At 34.3% G+C, this 15238-nt stretch overlaps 1 protein-coding gene and 1 pseudogene across 2 annotated transcripts; both read right to left on the bottom strand.

Moving 5' to 3' along the window:
• Nucleotides 1-1660: 1660 nt before the first annotated feature.
• LOC124820628 (uncharacterized) lies at nucleotides 1661-2669 on the bottom strand (annotated as a pseudogene).
• Nucleotides 2670-6283: 3614 nt separating this feature from the next.
• Nucleotides 6284-12347, bottom strand: BAM7 (beta-amylase 7). 2 transcript variants are annotated; one of them, XM_088113398.1, is made up of 12 exons: nucleotides 12009-12347; nucleotides 11154-11736; nucleotides 10612-10756; nucleotides 10472-10542; nucleotides 9823-9900; nucleotides 9435-9638; nucleotides 9154-9348; nucleotides 8807-8971; nucleotides 8399-8659; nucleotides 7336-7554; nucleotides 6914-7133; nucleotides 6284-6554 (listed from the first exon to the last, which is right to left on the bottom strand). In XM_088113398.1, the coding sequence occupies exons 2-12, from the start codon at nucleotides 11604-11606 to the stop codon at nucleotides 6526-6528; spliced, it is 2040 nt and encodes a 679-aa protein (XP_087969524.1). In that variant the 5' UTR covers nucleotides 11607-11736; nucleotides 12009-12347; the 3' UTR covers nucleotides 6284-6525. The 2 variants fall into 2 exon arrangements, with proteins under 2 accessions (XP_087969524.1, XP_047148322.2); XM_047292366.2 differs by having other exon boundaries at nucleotides 10472-10756.
• Nucleotides 12348-15238: the final 2891 nt, after the last annotated feature.

Consider the following 15238-nt stretch of genomic DNA (forward strand, 5'->3'; position numbering starts at 1 on the left):
CACCCCAAAATGAGTGTGGTGGACGTAGTTGACCTTGCTGTGCAAAAACTTCAACCCAAGTACTCACTTATTTTGCCTTTGGTACCAGATCTGTTCCTGCACCATGAGTCTTACAAATTGTGGTTTTTGTGGCACGAATTTGTTAATAAAATCTTAAGTAATTGTTCCAAAATTACTTAGAATTAGAACAAATCAGGGAAAAAAAATAAGGCACCCCAAAATGAGTGTGGTGGACGTAGTTGACCTTGCTGTGCAAAAACTTCAACCCAAGTACTCACTTATTTTGCCTTTGGTGCCAGATTTGTTCCTGCACCATGAGTCTTACAAATTGTGGTTTTTGTGGCACGAATTTGTTAATAAAATCTTAAGTAATTGTTCCCTTAGTTGGCTGGGTGGGAGAAACCGAGACTCAGAACGCGCCCTTAGTTGGCTGGGTCGGAGGGAAGACGATGCCATCTTCGTTTCGTCGGCCAACGTCGGAGCTGCGGCGGCCCTGAATCGGAACTGGCTGGAGGGGTGGAAGAAAGACGACGGCGTTCAACGTTGTCCGACGGCACTCCGTCGGAGCTCTCTCTCTCGAACTCTCTCTCTAGGTTCGATTCTCTCTCTCAAGCTTCTCTTCTCTCTCTACGAATGTCCCAAATTGAAAATCTGAAAAGTGAAATTTGATCCGCCAAACTTGAAACCCCTTCTGCACTCCCTTTTCACGTCATTTAAAATTTTCAATTCAATTTTCCATGTGGACCACTAGCATTTTGACACGTGTCCCGTGTCAAAATGTTGTCAAAACTTGTTGTTCAAATATCATTTCCCTATATTTTATTACCATTAGCAAAAGGGCACATGCATTTCTATGTTTGTAATTTTGAAAATTAAAATAAAATATTACTCATTAAAAAAATTTATAGGCTTAAATGCTTACTTTTTTGTCTTCATATTAAGAGATGAATTTCTGTTTAGTACCGGTTTTATTCATACAATTTTCATAACATAAAAACTCTAATGTCTTCATTTTTAAAACCGGGTAGTAAACAGAAATTCTACCTTCTTAACATAAGCACGAAGTAAACATTTAAGCCAAATTTATATAACGGAAAACACTTCCTTATACTGTTTTGGTTGTTAGCTATTATTAGGAGTGAAAATTGCACACACATTTAAATGTCCATAGTATTTTTTATTACAATTATCTCATTTTCTTATTGCCATAATTGATTTTTTTTACACTCTTTACAGTTTTAAATCTCTTAAATAATATTTCAAACTTCAAGAAAGTTACACAAAAATACATAAAAGGGTTAAATATGTTTTTAGTCCCTGAACTATCAAGCGATTTTGGTTTAGTCCCTACTCAGAACTTTGATGGTTTTTAGTCCTTATTGTTTTGAAACTCTGAGTAATAGTCCTTAAAATTGGACGGTGTTAAGTTTCAGTGGATGTGGCAAACGGCGTTGCCACGTGATCACTGATCTGCTCTATTCTCTGTCTGCCATGTTGGATGTTTAAGTGTTTGGATTGAGATTAAGTTAGTTAACCACTTCGTGATCTTTTATAAATCAGATCTGAAGAAGTTGGGTTCTTCTTCGTGGCTGCAGCTGGTTGCTGTTACAGTAAACTCGACCAGACATAAATCAGTTTGAACATTTTTCAAATGCGCAAACTCAAGCACAAATACAGAGGCACTCAGTCTCACCAAAATCTAAAAGAGAGGAATGAGAAAGACAAAAATTAGATCTTACATCAAACTTACTGTTACAGTAAACTCGACCAGGCATAAATCAGTTTTCACAGTAAATTTTTCAAACGCAAACTCAAGCACAAATACAGAGGCACTCAGTCTCACCAAAATCTAAAAGACGGGAATGAGTAACACATCAGATACAACCTACCAATCCATTATTTCGTTACTGTTGTTGGTTTAGAGGGTTTGGGGGAGGAGGCATGCCAGGTCGAGGAGGACCAAACACCGGAACACCGCTGCCAGGTGGTGGGGGCATGCCGGGGCGAGGTGGAGGAGGCGCAGGCATACTAGGGCGCGGAGGAGCCGGAGGTCCTCTCACCATCTATCCCGGAGGAGGAGGTCCCATGGGGCGCTGTCCAAACTGCGGGGGAGGAACGGAGAACTGAGGTGGACCGCCACCAGGTCTTGGAGGAACAAATTGTCCGGGTGGCATCGGAGGAGGCGGACCCCTGGCCATGGGGGGAGGAGCGAATTGCCCTGGCATCTGCCCTGGTGGACGCATAACCGGCGGACCGCCAGGATACGGCGGTGCATTGAGCTGCGGTGGACGCGAGATCTGCGGCTGCATCATGCCCGGGGCAGGGCCGCCAACGCCGCGAACTGGGCCGGCGAGACCAGGTTGGGCCTGGACAACGAGAGCGGGAGGAATGCCTCTTCCGGCGGCACGACCGATGCCGGGGCCGACGAGTGCGGCGGCACCGACGGCCTTTGAGTGGGACTCTTCCGGCGGAGGTGGTTCCTCGACGGTCATGGAGATGACCTCCTCGCCGCGGAGGAGTACAAGACCGAGCGTGCGGCGGTCCTCACAGTCACGAAGAAGAACCCAACTTCTTCAAATCTGATTTATAAAAGATCACTAAGTGGTTAACTAACTTAATCTCAGTTCAAACACTTAAACATCCAACGTGGCAGACAGAGAATAAAGCATATCAGTGATCACGTGGCAACGCCGTTTGCCACATCCACCGAAACTTAACACCGTCCAATTTTAAGGACTATTACTCAGAGTTTCAAAACAATAAGGACTAAAAACCATCAAAGTTCTGAGTAGGGACTAAAACCAAAATCGCTTGATAGTTCAGGGACTAAAAACATATTTAACCCTACATAAAATTATACAATATATATATATATATATATATATATATATATATATATATATATATATATATATATATATATATATATATATACACTAAAACTAATACACATATGAATACGTAAAAAAATAAAAATATAATTAAACTTTCACTTAGTTAAATAAAATAACATGATAAAAAAAATTGTAAAAGAATTATATAAACTAGTTTAAAAAAGTTCATCTCATTAAGAGTGAAAGAAAGGGGTCATGATCTCGTGTGTAGCACTCGTGAAAGAAAGCTTGATGTGGAGATTTATACAATTTATGTTTTTAAATAGGTAATTATTGGTTGGAGGGATGACAACGGATTGGGTCGGACACGGATAGTGTCTACTAGCAACCCGACCCGACAAAAAGAAATTCACTTGTTACTGGTTCGAATACCCGCAAATATTTAAAAAATTATATTTTTATAAAATATTATAATAAAACTTAAATAAAATTACAAAACATATATAAATAATATATGTTATATTAAATATAAATTAAAATTTAATTTTAATTATATTTAACCTTATAAAATATAAATTAATGTTAATTTTAATTAAATTTAACTTAATAAAATATAAATTAAATTTTTATTTTTATTTTTTGCGGGTAACGGATATCTGCGGGTACGGATAGTATAATACCCGCACCCAACCCGTTTATAAGCGGGTATTAAAAAACCCGCTACCTACGGATAGTAAATATCCGCGGGTACCAACTATCCGTCGCGGATTTTATCCGCGGATATTCGCGGGCGCAGATCTTTTTGTCATCCCTAAGTTGTTGTTAGATTTAGTTGAATTTATAATTTTTCTAACATTTTTCTTTAATTTTTCAAATCAATTTTATATCTTTTGAAATGTTAATGTTTATGCACTGTTGTTGTTATTTTTGTAGAGGAATACTTATTTATGGTTTGATTGTGTTTAAACTTAAATTGAGGTTAAATTAATACAGAACATATCATCTCCAAAAAAGAGAAATACAAAATTGGATCCTATAAAACAACTTGACTCAAAATATAGTACCAAGGGTTTAATATAATAATTTATAGTCAAAGAGAAGAAAAACGAATTGTGAAATGTATACAGCACTTAAAATTCACCATAATATAATTTAATTTGATTCATGGTTTACAGATTAATTTCTACTAACCTTTAAAATAAAACTTTTTTTTATTTGTTAGATGAGTGAATTAAAAAAGTTATAGTATCAAATCTCCTACATAAATTCGTTTATAGTTAGAACCAAAATGGATTAGCTATTAAAACAAAATCTTAATTAATTTATGAATATTTTTTAAAATTGTATAAACTTTAAAAATATTTTAAACTATAAATTAATCTCTAAATATTTTATATTAATTGTAAAAATTGATTTTTGACTAATTTTTATTATTTGAAAATTAATTGCAAGATTAAGGTTTAGCACAATCTATCTAGACCGAATTTGACTTAACATAAGTTAGCTTTGATTCGACTTTCGACTTTTAATGGTTTAGGCTTATCTAACTTGATGTATTTTTTACTTAAATCTAATCTCACTTGCACTCAACATGATTCAACTTAATAATTTAGCTTAGGATGTCCAGATTAAACTAGGCTTAACTTAATTTAATCACAACACCCAAATCAACTTAACATAGATTCAACCCAATCCATATTAATTAGTCTCATTTCAATCCAAATTGATTCTAACTTACATTTTTTACTAAGGTCCAATTTAACATTTTTTGACTAAGGTCCAATCTAACTTTGGACCTAATCTGACTCCAGCCCAAGCTAACTCGGCTTGATTTGAGCCACGATCAAATTAATTTGATTTGAGTTTACTCGACTTAGTTAAACATGATTTTGATTATCTTAACTTGTGATTTGGCTGATCTAGACTCGACACATTATGTGTCTATCCTAACTTACTGTGACGTGGATTCAAAAGAGTCTCAGTTGACTTAATAATACATGACTTGAACCTAATTCGATTCAAATTTGTATAATTTAAACTTAAATTATCAATATCATACCATATCTAGATCCAACTTGACTTAATTTTGCATAATTTGAATAGACTCAATCACACCTTAATTTTGGATTTTTAAAATAAAAAACTATCAAATCCATATATATTTAAAATATCATTACTTATATTAGTGTTAACATCTAAAAATATGGATTTGTTTTTTTTTTGTCATGAGTAAAAAATATTGAAGCAATTAAAACTTCTTTTTTTCATGTGGATGAAGTTTATTTTATTTTTTTTTCTTTCTCATTTAAAAAATATTTTTTACTTGAAAAAATGACCCATAAAAAAATGTGGATATTTTTAACCCTGATCGAGAGCTCTCATTTTTCAAATATAAAAGTAAATTTTGTGGTGAAATATATTTCAGGTACAAAATCACTTCAGTGTATTATCTTGGACCAAGCTATTGCTTCAATTAAAAATTGGCTTGATTCCCGTATGAACAAGATTACTTGTCTCTTTGTATAATATGTAATATGGAGTATTGTTTTCATTTATTTTATTTTACACATGTAGTATTGTTCCATTTGAAACTATTTTTTTAGTATGTTTATCAAATCAATTGTTTTCAAATGAAATATGTTCCGTATTTGAGAATATAAAATAACATTTGTAATTAAAAACGTTGCTTCTGTTTGGCTATAAAAATTTGTATTCTGAAATTTAAAATTGTTACTAAATGGATTTTTTTTTCTCTGGAAATACTATTTTTTTTTTTGGATAGTTTGTTGCAAGTTATTTTTATTCTAAATTTGATCATTTTCAGAATCCTGTTTGTATTATATCACTTATCATATTCATTACTTTCATTTTTTTTTCTATTCATTTCTATTTAATGTTGTCAAACAATATTTACTTTATTCTTTTTATTTACACTAGCTTAGGCAATCTGTATCACGGCAAGTTCTCGCCATGTATGATGACAACTCCTGAGAAAAAAATGACATTCTCAAGGTTAAAACTATGCAATGTACGTACTGTGCTCATGATTTGAAATAAAAATTATAGATGTTTCATACAATTATATTCAAAAATACAATCAAGCCTTACCACATATTATGCGATGTAATTATGTTATCCATTGTTCAAGATAAATTTAATGAATAAATGTATACTAGACATCATTTAAATTATATATTGGTGTAATTATAACATATAAACTTAGTCTCAAAACCAACAAAAATGTCAAACAAATTCTTGATTTCAAAATTATGATTACTAGATTAAAACTTTAGTATGCAACCTATCTACAGCTCCTTACATGACAGTTCAGAGGCAATCTGACAATTAACATTATTTGTTGTAAGAGTAAAAAGCTGCATGAAACTAACCTAAGCAGTTCATCATATCATCATCTATATGGGTGTGCTATAAAGTTGCAAGTGCAATAGTTGTACAAACAATTGTACACTGGCTAATAAGGTTAATGAGTGGCATGGGTAAATTATACATCTCTTATGTGACTTGTTTAATCCCAGAAGAAGGGGGAAGAACAAAAGCTCATTCTAGTCAAACTAGATGACTAACAAATATGTGCCGCAGCAAATAACAATCCTATTTTTCCTATTCTGTAGCAGAATACCCCAACCATTTTGTCAGGGGAATTACAAATACAAATCCTATTTTTCATGGGTTATACCTGAAGATCAAGAACAGCTTCCCCTGCAATGAGAAATAGTGCAGTCAACAACCCTAATATGATCAATGTCCTAAAAGCTAGCAACAACTTTAGCATATACGTTTCGGCGTTCCGATAACTGATTAACTTTCATATAAAATTACTTGGTAAATGATTCCAATCAGATAATAGGCATTGCTAAAGATTCCAATCAGATAATAGGCTCATGCTAGGTGGACCAAAGAACACTGCCAGTAGGAGCAAATAACGACATCCAGAGTTCAATAAAAACTGAGTAGCTGCTGAACTATATAACTATGAAACAAATTTGGTCTTTCCTCGATAGATATTTCCATAAATTAAGAAGAGCCTAAAGATACATTTGAAATATTCATCAACTTACCATGCATCCTTTTGACAAATCGTTCAAACTCTATGAAGTTTTGTCGTTCCATAAGAAGTGGACTAAGCCTCAGGTAAGTAAACGATGAAAAGTGCCTTCCATCTGGATCATTCATGGGCTTGGCATGATCCAAAACCTTGTTATAGCTGACTCTGTTTAGGCAAGGAAATCCATTCTGACTAGTAACTGGTAGGTCAACATCCCAACCGGCATTCAACACCTGCAATACACCATCAGCCAATCAGGGGTACACTTTACATTAATCGGCCTTAATTTTTGAAATAATATTCAGTGTAAATGATTCTTTCTATATATTAGACCAACACACATAAATTATTCCAACAAATTCTTCCTAATTAAATTGCTTATACATGACGCTAATCAGACAAAAGTATAAAGTTTGGCAAAGATTAGACACGTACTTGCCAGACTAATCCCTCAGGATCTGCAAATGTCTCTGGAAAACCCTCATGTTGGTTTAATGTGTGCAACTCAACACAAGGAATGTTTAAGCTAACTCCATTTATCTTTAACATTGTCATAATAGCAGCATAGCCATCACGATTGCATGGGTTATAGTACCCAGCAGTTAATTCAGTAGCATGACTTGCAGTCTTGTACCACCAGTAAATACCTGCTAACTGTATAAAACTTAAAATATATCAGACTGTACACGACCAAAAGAGATACGCACCACAATGACTTAAAAAAATATACCAACAAATGTGTACTTCCTAGTCAAATAGGATTAGCTTTAAAGTAGCATTTTGGAACGGTTTTCTTTTGTCCTTATTTATGGGGCTTGGTGCAGAAAATTATTCTTTTTGATTGTGGATAAAAGTGTATTACTAATGGATACCAGTCAAAATAGAACACTCCCGTGGTCAGTGGTGGACAAACCAATCTGAATAACTAAGTAAAAAATTTTACACAAAGGGAAGTAATTTTCAAGCACAAATCCACATCATGAAGATTAGGGACCTATTTTTTACCAACTTTTTTTACTAGAATATTTTCTTACAATGGAGTAGGCCACAACACCTGTAGCATTAATTTTATAAAAATGATTTTTTCTCTTATAATTTGTTAAGGAAGGTGCAGACAAGGCCGTTGCTCTTTTTTGTGGATGAAAATTTATTACTTAGCAATATCCATGATCGGTCTACCAAAGATGATTCCTTCCTCTGTGATAAACTTCGCTTATTGAAGAACCCATCCCCACACACTAAATAAATTTAAGATAGGGTTGGTTCTTAAAATTTTCTCAAGAAAACAATATTTTTCACTGAAAATAAGTTCTCAAAAGTGACACTTCAAATAATTGAAATTTAACACCACGTAAATAAGATAAGGGCTGATCAATTATTTGATTCCTTACCTACTATAAGACAAAATCATTAGTTTTAGATGCAGAAAAGAATCAAAGAATTTTTCATGATTTGGACTGCAAAATTTTCTCCAAAATAAATTTCTTTATTAAATTACCTTTGCAGTAACACAAGATCCCTCAAAAGCTAATTTTGCCAGAGAAAGTACCCGGTTTCCATGATCAACTAAAACCTGAGAGTACCAGCTAAGAAAAAACCTGCCATAGAAGCCATCATAATCACCCCCATCACAAAAGAAACCTGTTTCATGTGGCTGAGAATTATAGGTACCAGCATTATCTGGTCCTCTAGCCCAAATAGCGTGACCTCTTGCTTCTGCTGCTTTCCTAAGACTTTTCAACATATACTGATCATAACACTGTACACAGGATGGGGGGATGATGAGCAAACTGGTTAAAAAAAGATCCAAGAATAAAAAAATACATTTGAGCTAAGGAAGCATTTGCAAGGACAAACAGAATCTTAAAAATTGACAGACATAGATAACTATAATACACTTAATTACCTGGAATTCACCAATACCAGGATATCTCCAACCATGCTTTACAGGACAAGATGGATATCTTAGCTCTCCACATGGACCGAGTCCAACTTCAATCATGGAGATTAAGCCATCCTCAAAATACTCATCAAACTCTACCCGGAAACTTCTCATGAAATCAAAGTAAACCTACGAAGTACAACACACTTAATTTTATCAATGTAAAAAAAATGGAAACTAGTCTTCAATCCTAGCCCCAAAAGACATCTGATATATAATTCAAATTGATTTATTTGGAAGGAAATGATTTGAAACTAAGAAATTAACAGTCTAACACTGGTATTATTGTCATTGCATAATGTCATCATTACCTCCACAGCAGTACGACCTCTTAAAACCCGTTCCTTATCTATTCCCCAAGAAAGACATTCGGGGTTGTGCCTTCCCTCTCTATCAGTGAAAAAAATGTCAGGATTGCTCCTACCAATTTCAGCAACCCAATGCGGCAATGGAATACAAACATCATCACCAAAATTTCCTCCACATTCATGAAATGACATAACAACCTAGCCAAGTGTCAAAAGGACATATCACCACCCATGGCAGATCGAATCAGCAAGAGAGCACTTAATGATTGAACTATGAAACGTACCTGTAGCTTAAGCTTAACTTCTCGCACCATTTGAAAGAGTCTCTTGTAACCATTCCAATTATACTCTTGTGGAGCATGGGCCTCCACGATTCCCCACCAACAATCTACCATAACACCGTCAACATGCACCGATTTCAACACCCTCAGCTGCTTTAGCAACCCATCAGGATCAACAAGCTCACATTTTATATTGATCACCCCTAACTGCCAAAAATATATACAGAATGTTCCAATATAATGTTAGATTCATATTTACAGATAATTTCCTTAAGAAAATTACAGGTTTTTTTTTCATACCCATATATTATGAAGAACTACTCAATATAAGCATATAAAAGGAACATTACTTCAATATATTAGTGAAAATAAGAGTAAATTAATAGCTTACCGGCAGCATCACATAAACTGGAACATATGGGGTACCAGCCAAATCACGCTCGGGTAATCTAGCAGGCAAGTCAGCAATCTGCAAACAAGAAGTATAAAACAATGCCAAGATATACCTTCCAAAGGCACCATACTGAAACAATTACATTGAAAATAAAAAGAATTAACGTGCCCTTTTTGATAATTATCCGACACAGGGTTCTTTTCAAGTTTTCATGCTACTGACTTCTACTGACAAAAACAGTAAGGTTAGCTCTTTGCAAGAACAGAGCATGTAGAAAATAGTAGATAAATCAAGAGTTCTGCGTATCCACTGAACCTCTAGCTTAAAACCTTTCCTCTTAGTTCATCCCTACTTTGCACTATCTACCATCCACTATTCCTAGCCAGCTCAGGAAACAGTTATGCTCCAAACTTATGCCCCTCCTTTGTGTTTGTCTACTCATGTGTTTATTCTTTTACTTCTCATCCCTTTAATTCTAACATGTTGTGTTTCTATACATGCAGGAATGGTGAACTGGGTACTGATATAACAATGAATAATCAAATTGACACCAGTTCATGCTATCTGCCTATCACCGTAACCACAACAATAGTAAGAAGCTTTAGAAAAACAATTAACATGCTGGTCAAACGCCTTTATTAAATACCTGTTTCTCATCAGCATTATCAATTGAACCACTAATCAGAGGATGGTTGTCTCTTTGTGCTTCTCCATCCCCTACAATAGATGTTTGAGATCGGGAAGTTGAGGATAGATCATAAGGAGATGGAGTTGGCATAAAAACACCTTTTGTTTGACATGCACTATACTCTAAAGGGCTCCGATAGCCAGAAGCAACTCCCCTAAGAGAAGGGGATGGAGTTTGTTGTGAAGCCACATGGGAAGATGATGAAGTGAGAATTGTAGAATTACCACCAGCTGGCTTTTGACCCTGTAAGGTTGAGAAGAAAAGTTTCCAATGTGGGAGTTTTTCTGAGATTTGTCAGAACTGAAATTTGCAGATGCACAACAATAATAAGACATTAAAATATACAATATTTTAACTTGACTATACTGCACAGTAAGTACCATGTATCTATGTATACACTGCAGATAAACAAAACATATTTTTCAGCAACAGAGACCTCCAAAACAAATATTGTTGATAGGGGAGTTACAAAGTAAAATAATCAGGTTAACGAAAAACAATAATGATCAAGCCATAGTCCTCCCATTCTTGGGGAAAGTACATATGATGCCTGCAGATGCAGACCAAAAGTCACAAAATTCAACTACAGATTTAGTCTCAGAAAAAACAAAGTTTAACTTACATCTTGCAAGATAATTACCTGAGATCTTGAGGGAAAAGTAGTACCATCTGGAAGAACCACCCATCCAGCCTCCCTTGCTAGAGCAGCAATGACATCATTTATGTCAGCCCTAACTCTTAGATTGTAGTTGCCATGCCTGCGTAGCCCAGCCAAGATCCTTGCAGTGATGGCCCTCCTGCGCCTCTCTCTTAGCTTTGTTCTCTCTTTCTCTTCTACTGGCCTAGATCTTCGAGTACCTCCACCAGGGGTACCTGCTTGTTCATGAAACTGCTGGTGCTGTGCAAATCTGTTGTCACCAGTGGCAGTTCCTATCTCATTCCCACCATCAATCCCCACCATCCCTGAAGCATTTCTCTGCTCGCCTCCATTTTCCTCGTAATCATCTTCATCATCATCCTCATCCTTCACATCCATTCCTATTTCTTCATCATCCTCACTCGTTCCCACAAGCCTTTGCATATCGGTTGCCATAATCCCAAGTCTGAACCCTCAACTCTTCAAATTTTGTTCAATTTAATTAAAAACTATCATTTGCTCATCAAAATTTTGGAACAGCCTCCATTTCAAACCAAAAAGCTCATGTAATCAGGAATTCCACAAACTGCACAAAACAAGAATTAGTCAAGTTATTTTAGTGATCATTTAAAACTAAAGTCACTACAATTTCCTCTTCCTTAAATTTTGAAGTACTTCCCAGCATCCTCCACTGCATACACTATCAGAACTAAAACTAACAACTACTCACTCTAAATATTTTTTATTCATCGAAGAACTAGCTCTTCTGGCCAGATAGGGACACATTTAATTTCTTAACCACACATATTTTCTCATATAGAGCTGCAAGGAGAAAAAAATCCACATACTTAATTTTACCTCCAAATTGAAAATCAAAACAAATTATCCGGCAGATCTGTCTTCTCCTCACCGAAATCTTCAGAACTGACTCCGCAATTCCCGGCGACCGACACGGAGGTCCGGCGGGATCGACGGAGAAGGGGAGAGATCTGACGGAAAAGAGTTCAGACTAGGGAACTGCGGTGACTCCAAGTGTCCGGCAGCGGGAAAGGGAAGAAGTCCGGCCGGTTAGGGATGAGTGAGCGTGCGAGCGAGTGAAGCATGCGAGTAGACAGACGTCTCACGAGGTTGGGTTTTCGCTCGTGTCGTGTGCGTGCGTGCGGAACCAGCGTGTTTGCCAATTTGACACGATTGATCCGTGTCAACTTTTAAGTAAATGGAAAATAAAATTAGTATGACTGGGTTACACATAAAATGCATGATTTTAGTTTATTATCATAGGTGGACTTTTTAAAAATAAGTGGTTATGTCACATTTATGATATGATACTAATATTTGGCTAAATTTTATTATTTTTTTACTTTATATTTTTATTTTATCAATTATATATATATATATATATATATATATATATATATATATATATATATATATATATATATATATATATATATATATATAGGGGTTTGCTAACGCGCGTACGCCTGTTTTTCAGTTGGTACATTTTAGCAATGTGTACCGGGTTTTAGTAGACAAAAATATCCTTATATACCATGAATTCTAAGTTTTAAGGTTAAGGGTATTTTAATAATTTTCATTCTCAAAACTAGAAAAAAAAAAAAGAAACCCCCCAAACCCTATTCACCTCTCTCATTCCTCTCAACCCTTTCTCTTTTATCTTTCTCACTCCAATATTTTCTCTGTCATCCCTACTGTAGTCCCAATTGAAAAAAATCAGAAACACCCTACTGTAACCCCAATTGAAAAAAACACTTGCCCTTAAACAATCTTACAAAAAAATGATTTTATAATGAGTTTTGATCTTATGATTTTTGTCTCATCTAATTTTATCCAATTTTCAGAAGCATAAAGGAATTGGTAATTGACCTGGAAAACATCAGAAATACTTGTTGTTAAACAATTTCTTACAAAAAATGATTTTATAATGAGTTTTTATTTTATAATTTTTGTCTTATATAATTTTATCTAATTTTCACAAGCATAATGACATCAGAGGAATTGGTAATTGGCCTGGAAAAAACCAGAAACACTCGTTGTTAAACAATTTCTTACAAAAAATGACTTTATAATGAGTTTTCATTTTATAATTTTTGTCGTATATTTTTATCTAATTTTCACAAGCATAATGACATTCGAAAGAATTGGTAATTGACCTGGAGGGTTTTTTTAGAGATGATGATTCAACATATGCAGATGATGAAATTAGAGAAATTAGTGAAGATGGTGAAATTGAAGAGATCTTGAATGAACCTTTGCCTGAAGGTGAATATGTCAATGACTCAACTCTTTACAAAGGCAAATTGTTTAAAGGCAAGTGTTTCTGATTTTTTCAATTAGGGCTACAGTAGGTATGACAGAGAAAAGGTTGGAGTGAGAGAGATGAAAGAGAAAGGATTGAGAGGAATGAGAGAGGTGAGTAAGGGTTTGGGTTTTTTTTTTTTTTTTTTTTAAGTTTTGAGAATGAAAATTATTAAAATACCCTTAACCTTAAAACTTAGAATCCATGATATATAAAGGTATTTTTGTCTACTAAAATCCGGTACACATTGCTAAAATGTACCAACTGAAAAACAGGCGTACCCGCGTTAGCAAACCCCATATATATATATATATATATATATATATATATATATATATAAATATATAGATTTCAAGCCTTTACATACTAATTATTTATTTTAGTTTGATATAAAATAATATTTATGAAAATGGATAGTTCTTACATATAAATATTAAAATGTAAAGTTTGTTTATCATAAATAATTGAATTTGATATTAATGAGCACTAATTAAATAATAAAATTTATATTAAATAAAATTTAATACTTTTTAAAATAGATTTTAAACTTATTTCTGATTTAAAATCAGTTTTTAATATTTAAATCTGTTTCTAAAAGAACATGTTAAAATTTATGTAAACAAATAATTTAATAGGAGTAGTTTGTTTTTCTGTATTAAAAAAGTTAGAGCATGCAATTCAAATGTAAAGTTTGTTTTATCATAAATAATTGAATTTGATATTAATGAGCATTAATTGAATAATAAAATTTATATTAAATAAATTTAATATTTTCTAAAATAGATTTTAAACTTATTTCTGATTTAAAATCAGTTTTTAATATTTAAATCTGTTTCTAAAAAAATATGTTAAAAATTATGTAAACAAATAATTTAATAAGAGTAGTTTGTTTTTCGGTATTTGTTTCAATTGAATTGGTCTGAGGGTCGGTCGTCCTTCCTTCCTCTACTCTCTTTTGATCTTCAATCTTCTCTGAGAATGCAAATGTTTGATAAAGAGATGTATATTTGATTGTAATAGATTAAGATAGAAAATGATGTCTTTAACGGGACAATAATCCTATATTTATAGGGCTTATGACAATCAAGTTCATTAATTCATATTGGATATGATAATAATGTCATATATTCATATTTGATACGACAATCAAACCATTAATATTTAATAATATACTTGCTAACTGCCCATAAATACCGTATATTTTCCAGTGATATAGTCAACAAGTGTATTAATTGGTCATTAACGACATCCATCTTACCTGGCTCACAATCATTGAATTACCAGTCGGTGTAGATGGTCCTATCCTAGGACGGTCGACTACCCATGTATAGTACATTAAGCCCCTAAGCCCTGAGAAGCTATTTGCAGGTGCGAAGGGGTTTAACTTTTTGTAGTTGAGTCGTGGAGGAGCGGTTTGAGCTCGTCACTAGAAGACCATAGTTGAATGTCTTTGTATGGTCGCCCAGGATTGCTAGTGAATAGATCACTAGAAGACACAAGTGAGCTTATCACTTGGCCACCCAGGATTGCTAGTGAGTTGGTCACTAGAAGACCATAGTTAAATGTCTTCGTATGGCCGCTCGGGATTGCTAGTGAGTAAATCACTAGAAGACACAAGTGAGCTGGTCACTTGGCCGCCCAGGATTGCTAGTGAGCTGGTCACCAGAAGACCATGGTCGAACATAAGTCTGGACCTTCCTGCACGTGATATTTTTACTCACAAAAATGTGTTAAGTAAACACTTCAATATATTATAAATTATAATAAA

This window comes from Vigna umbellata, chromosome 4 (genome assembly GCF_029865625.1).
Source record: "Vigna umbellata cultivar VRB3 chromosome 4, Vumbellata_1.0, whole genome shotgun sequence".
NCBI lineage: Eukaryota > Viridiplantae > Streptophyta > Magnoliopsida > Fabales > Fabaceae > Vigna > Vigna umbellata.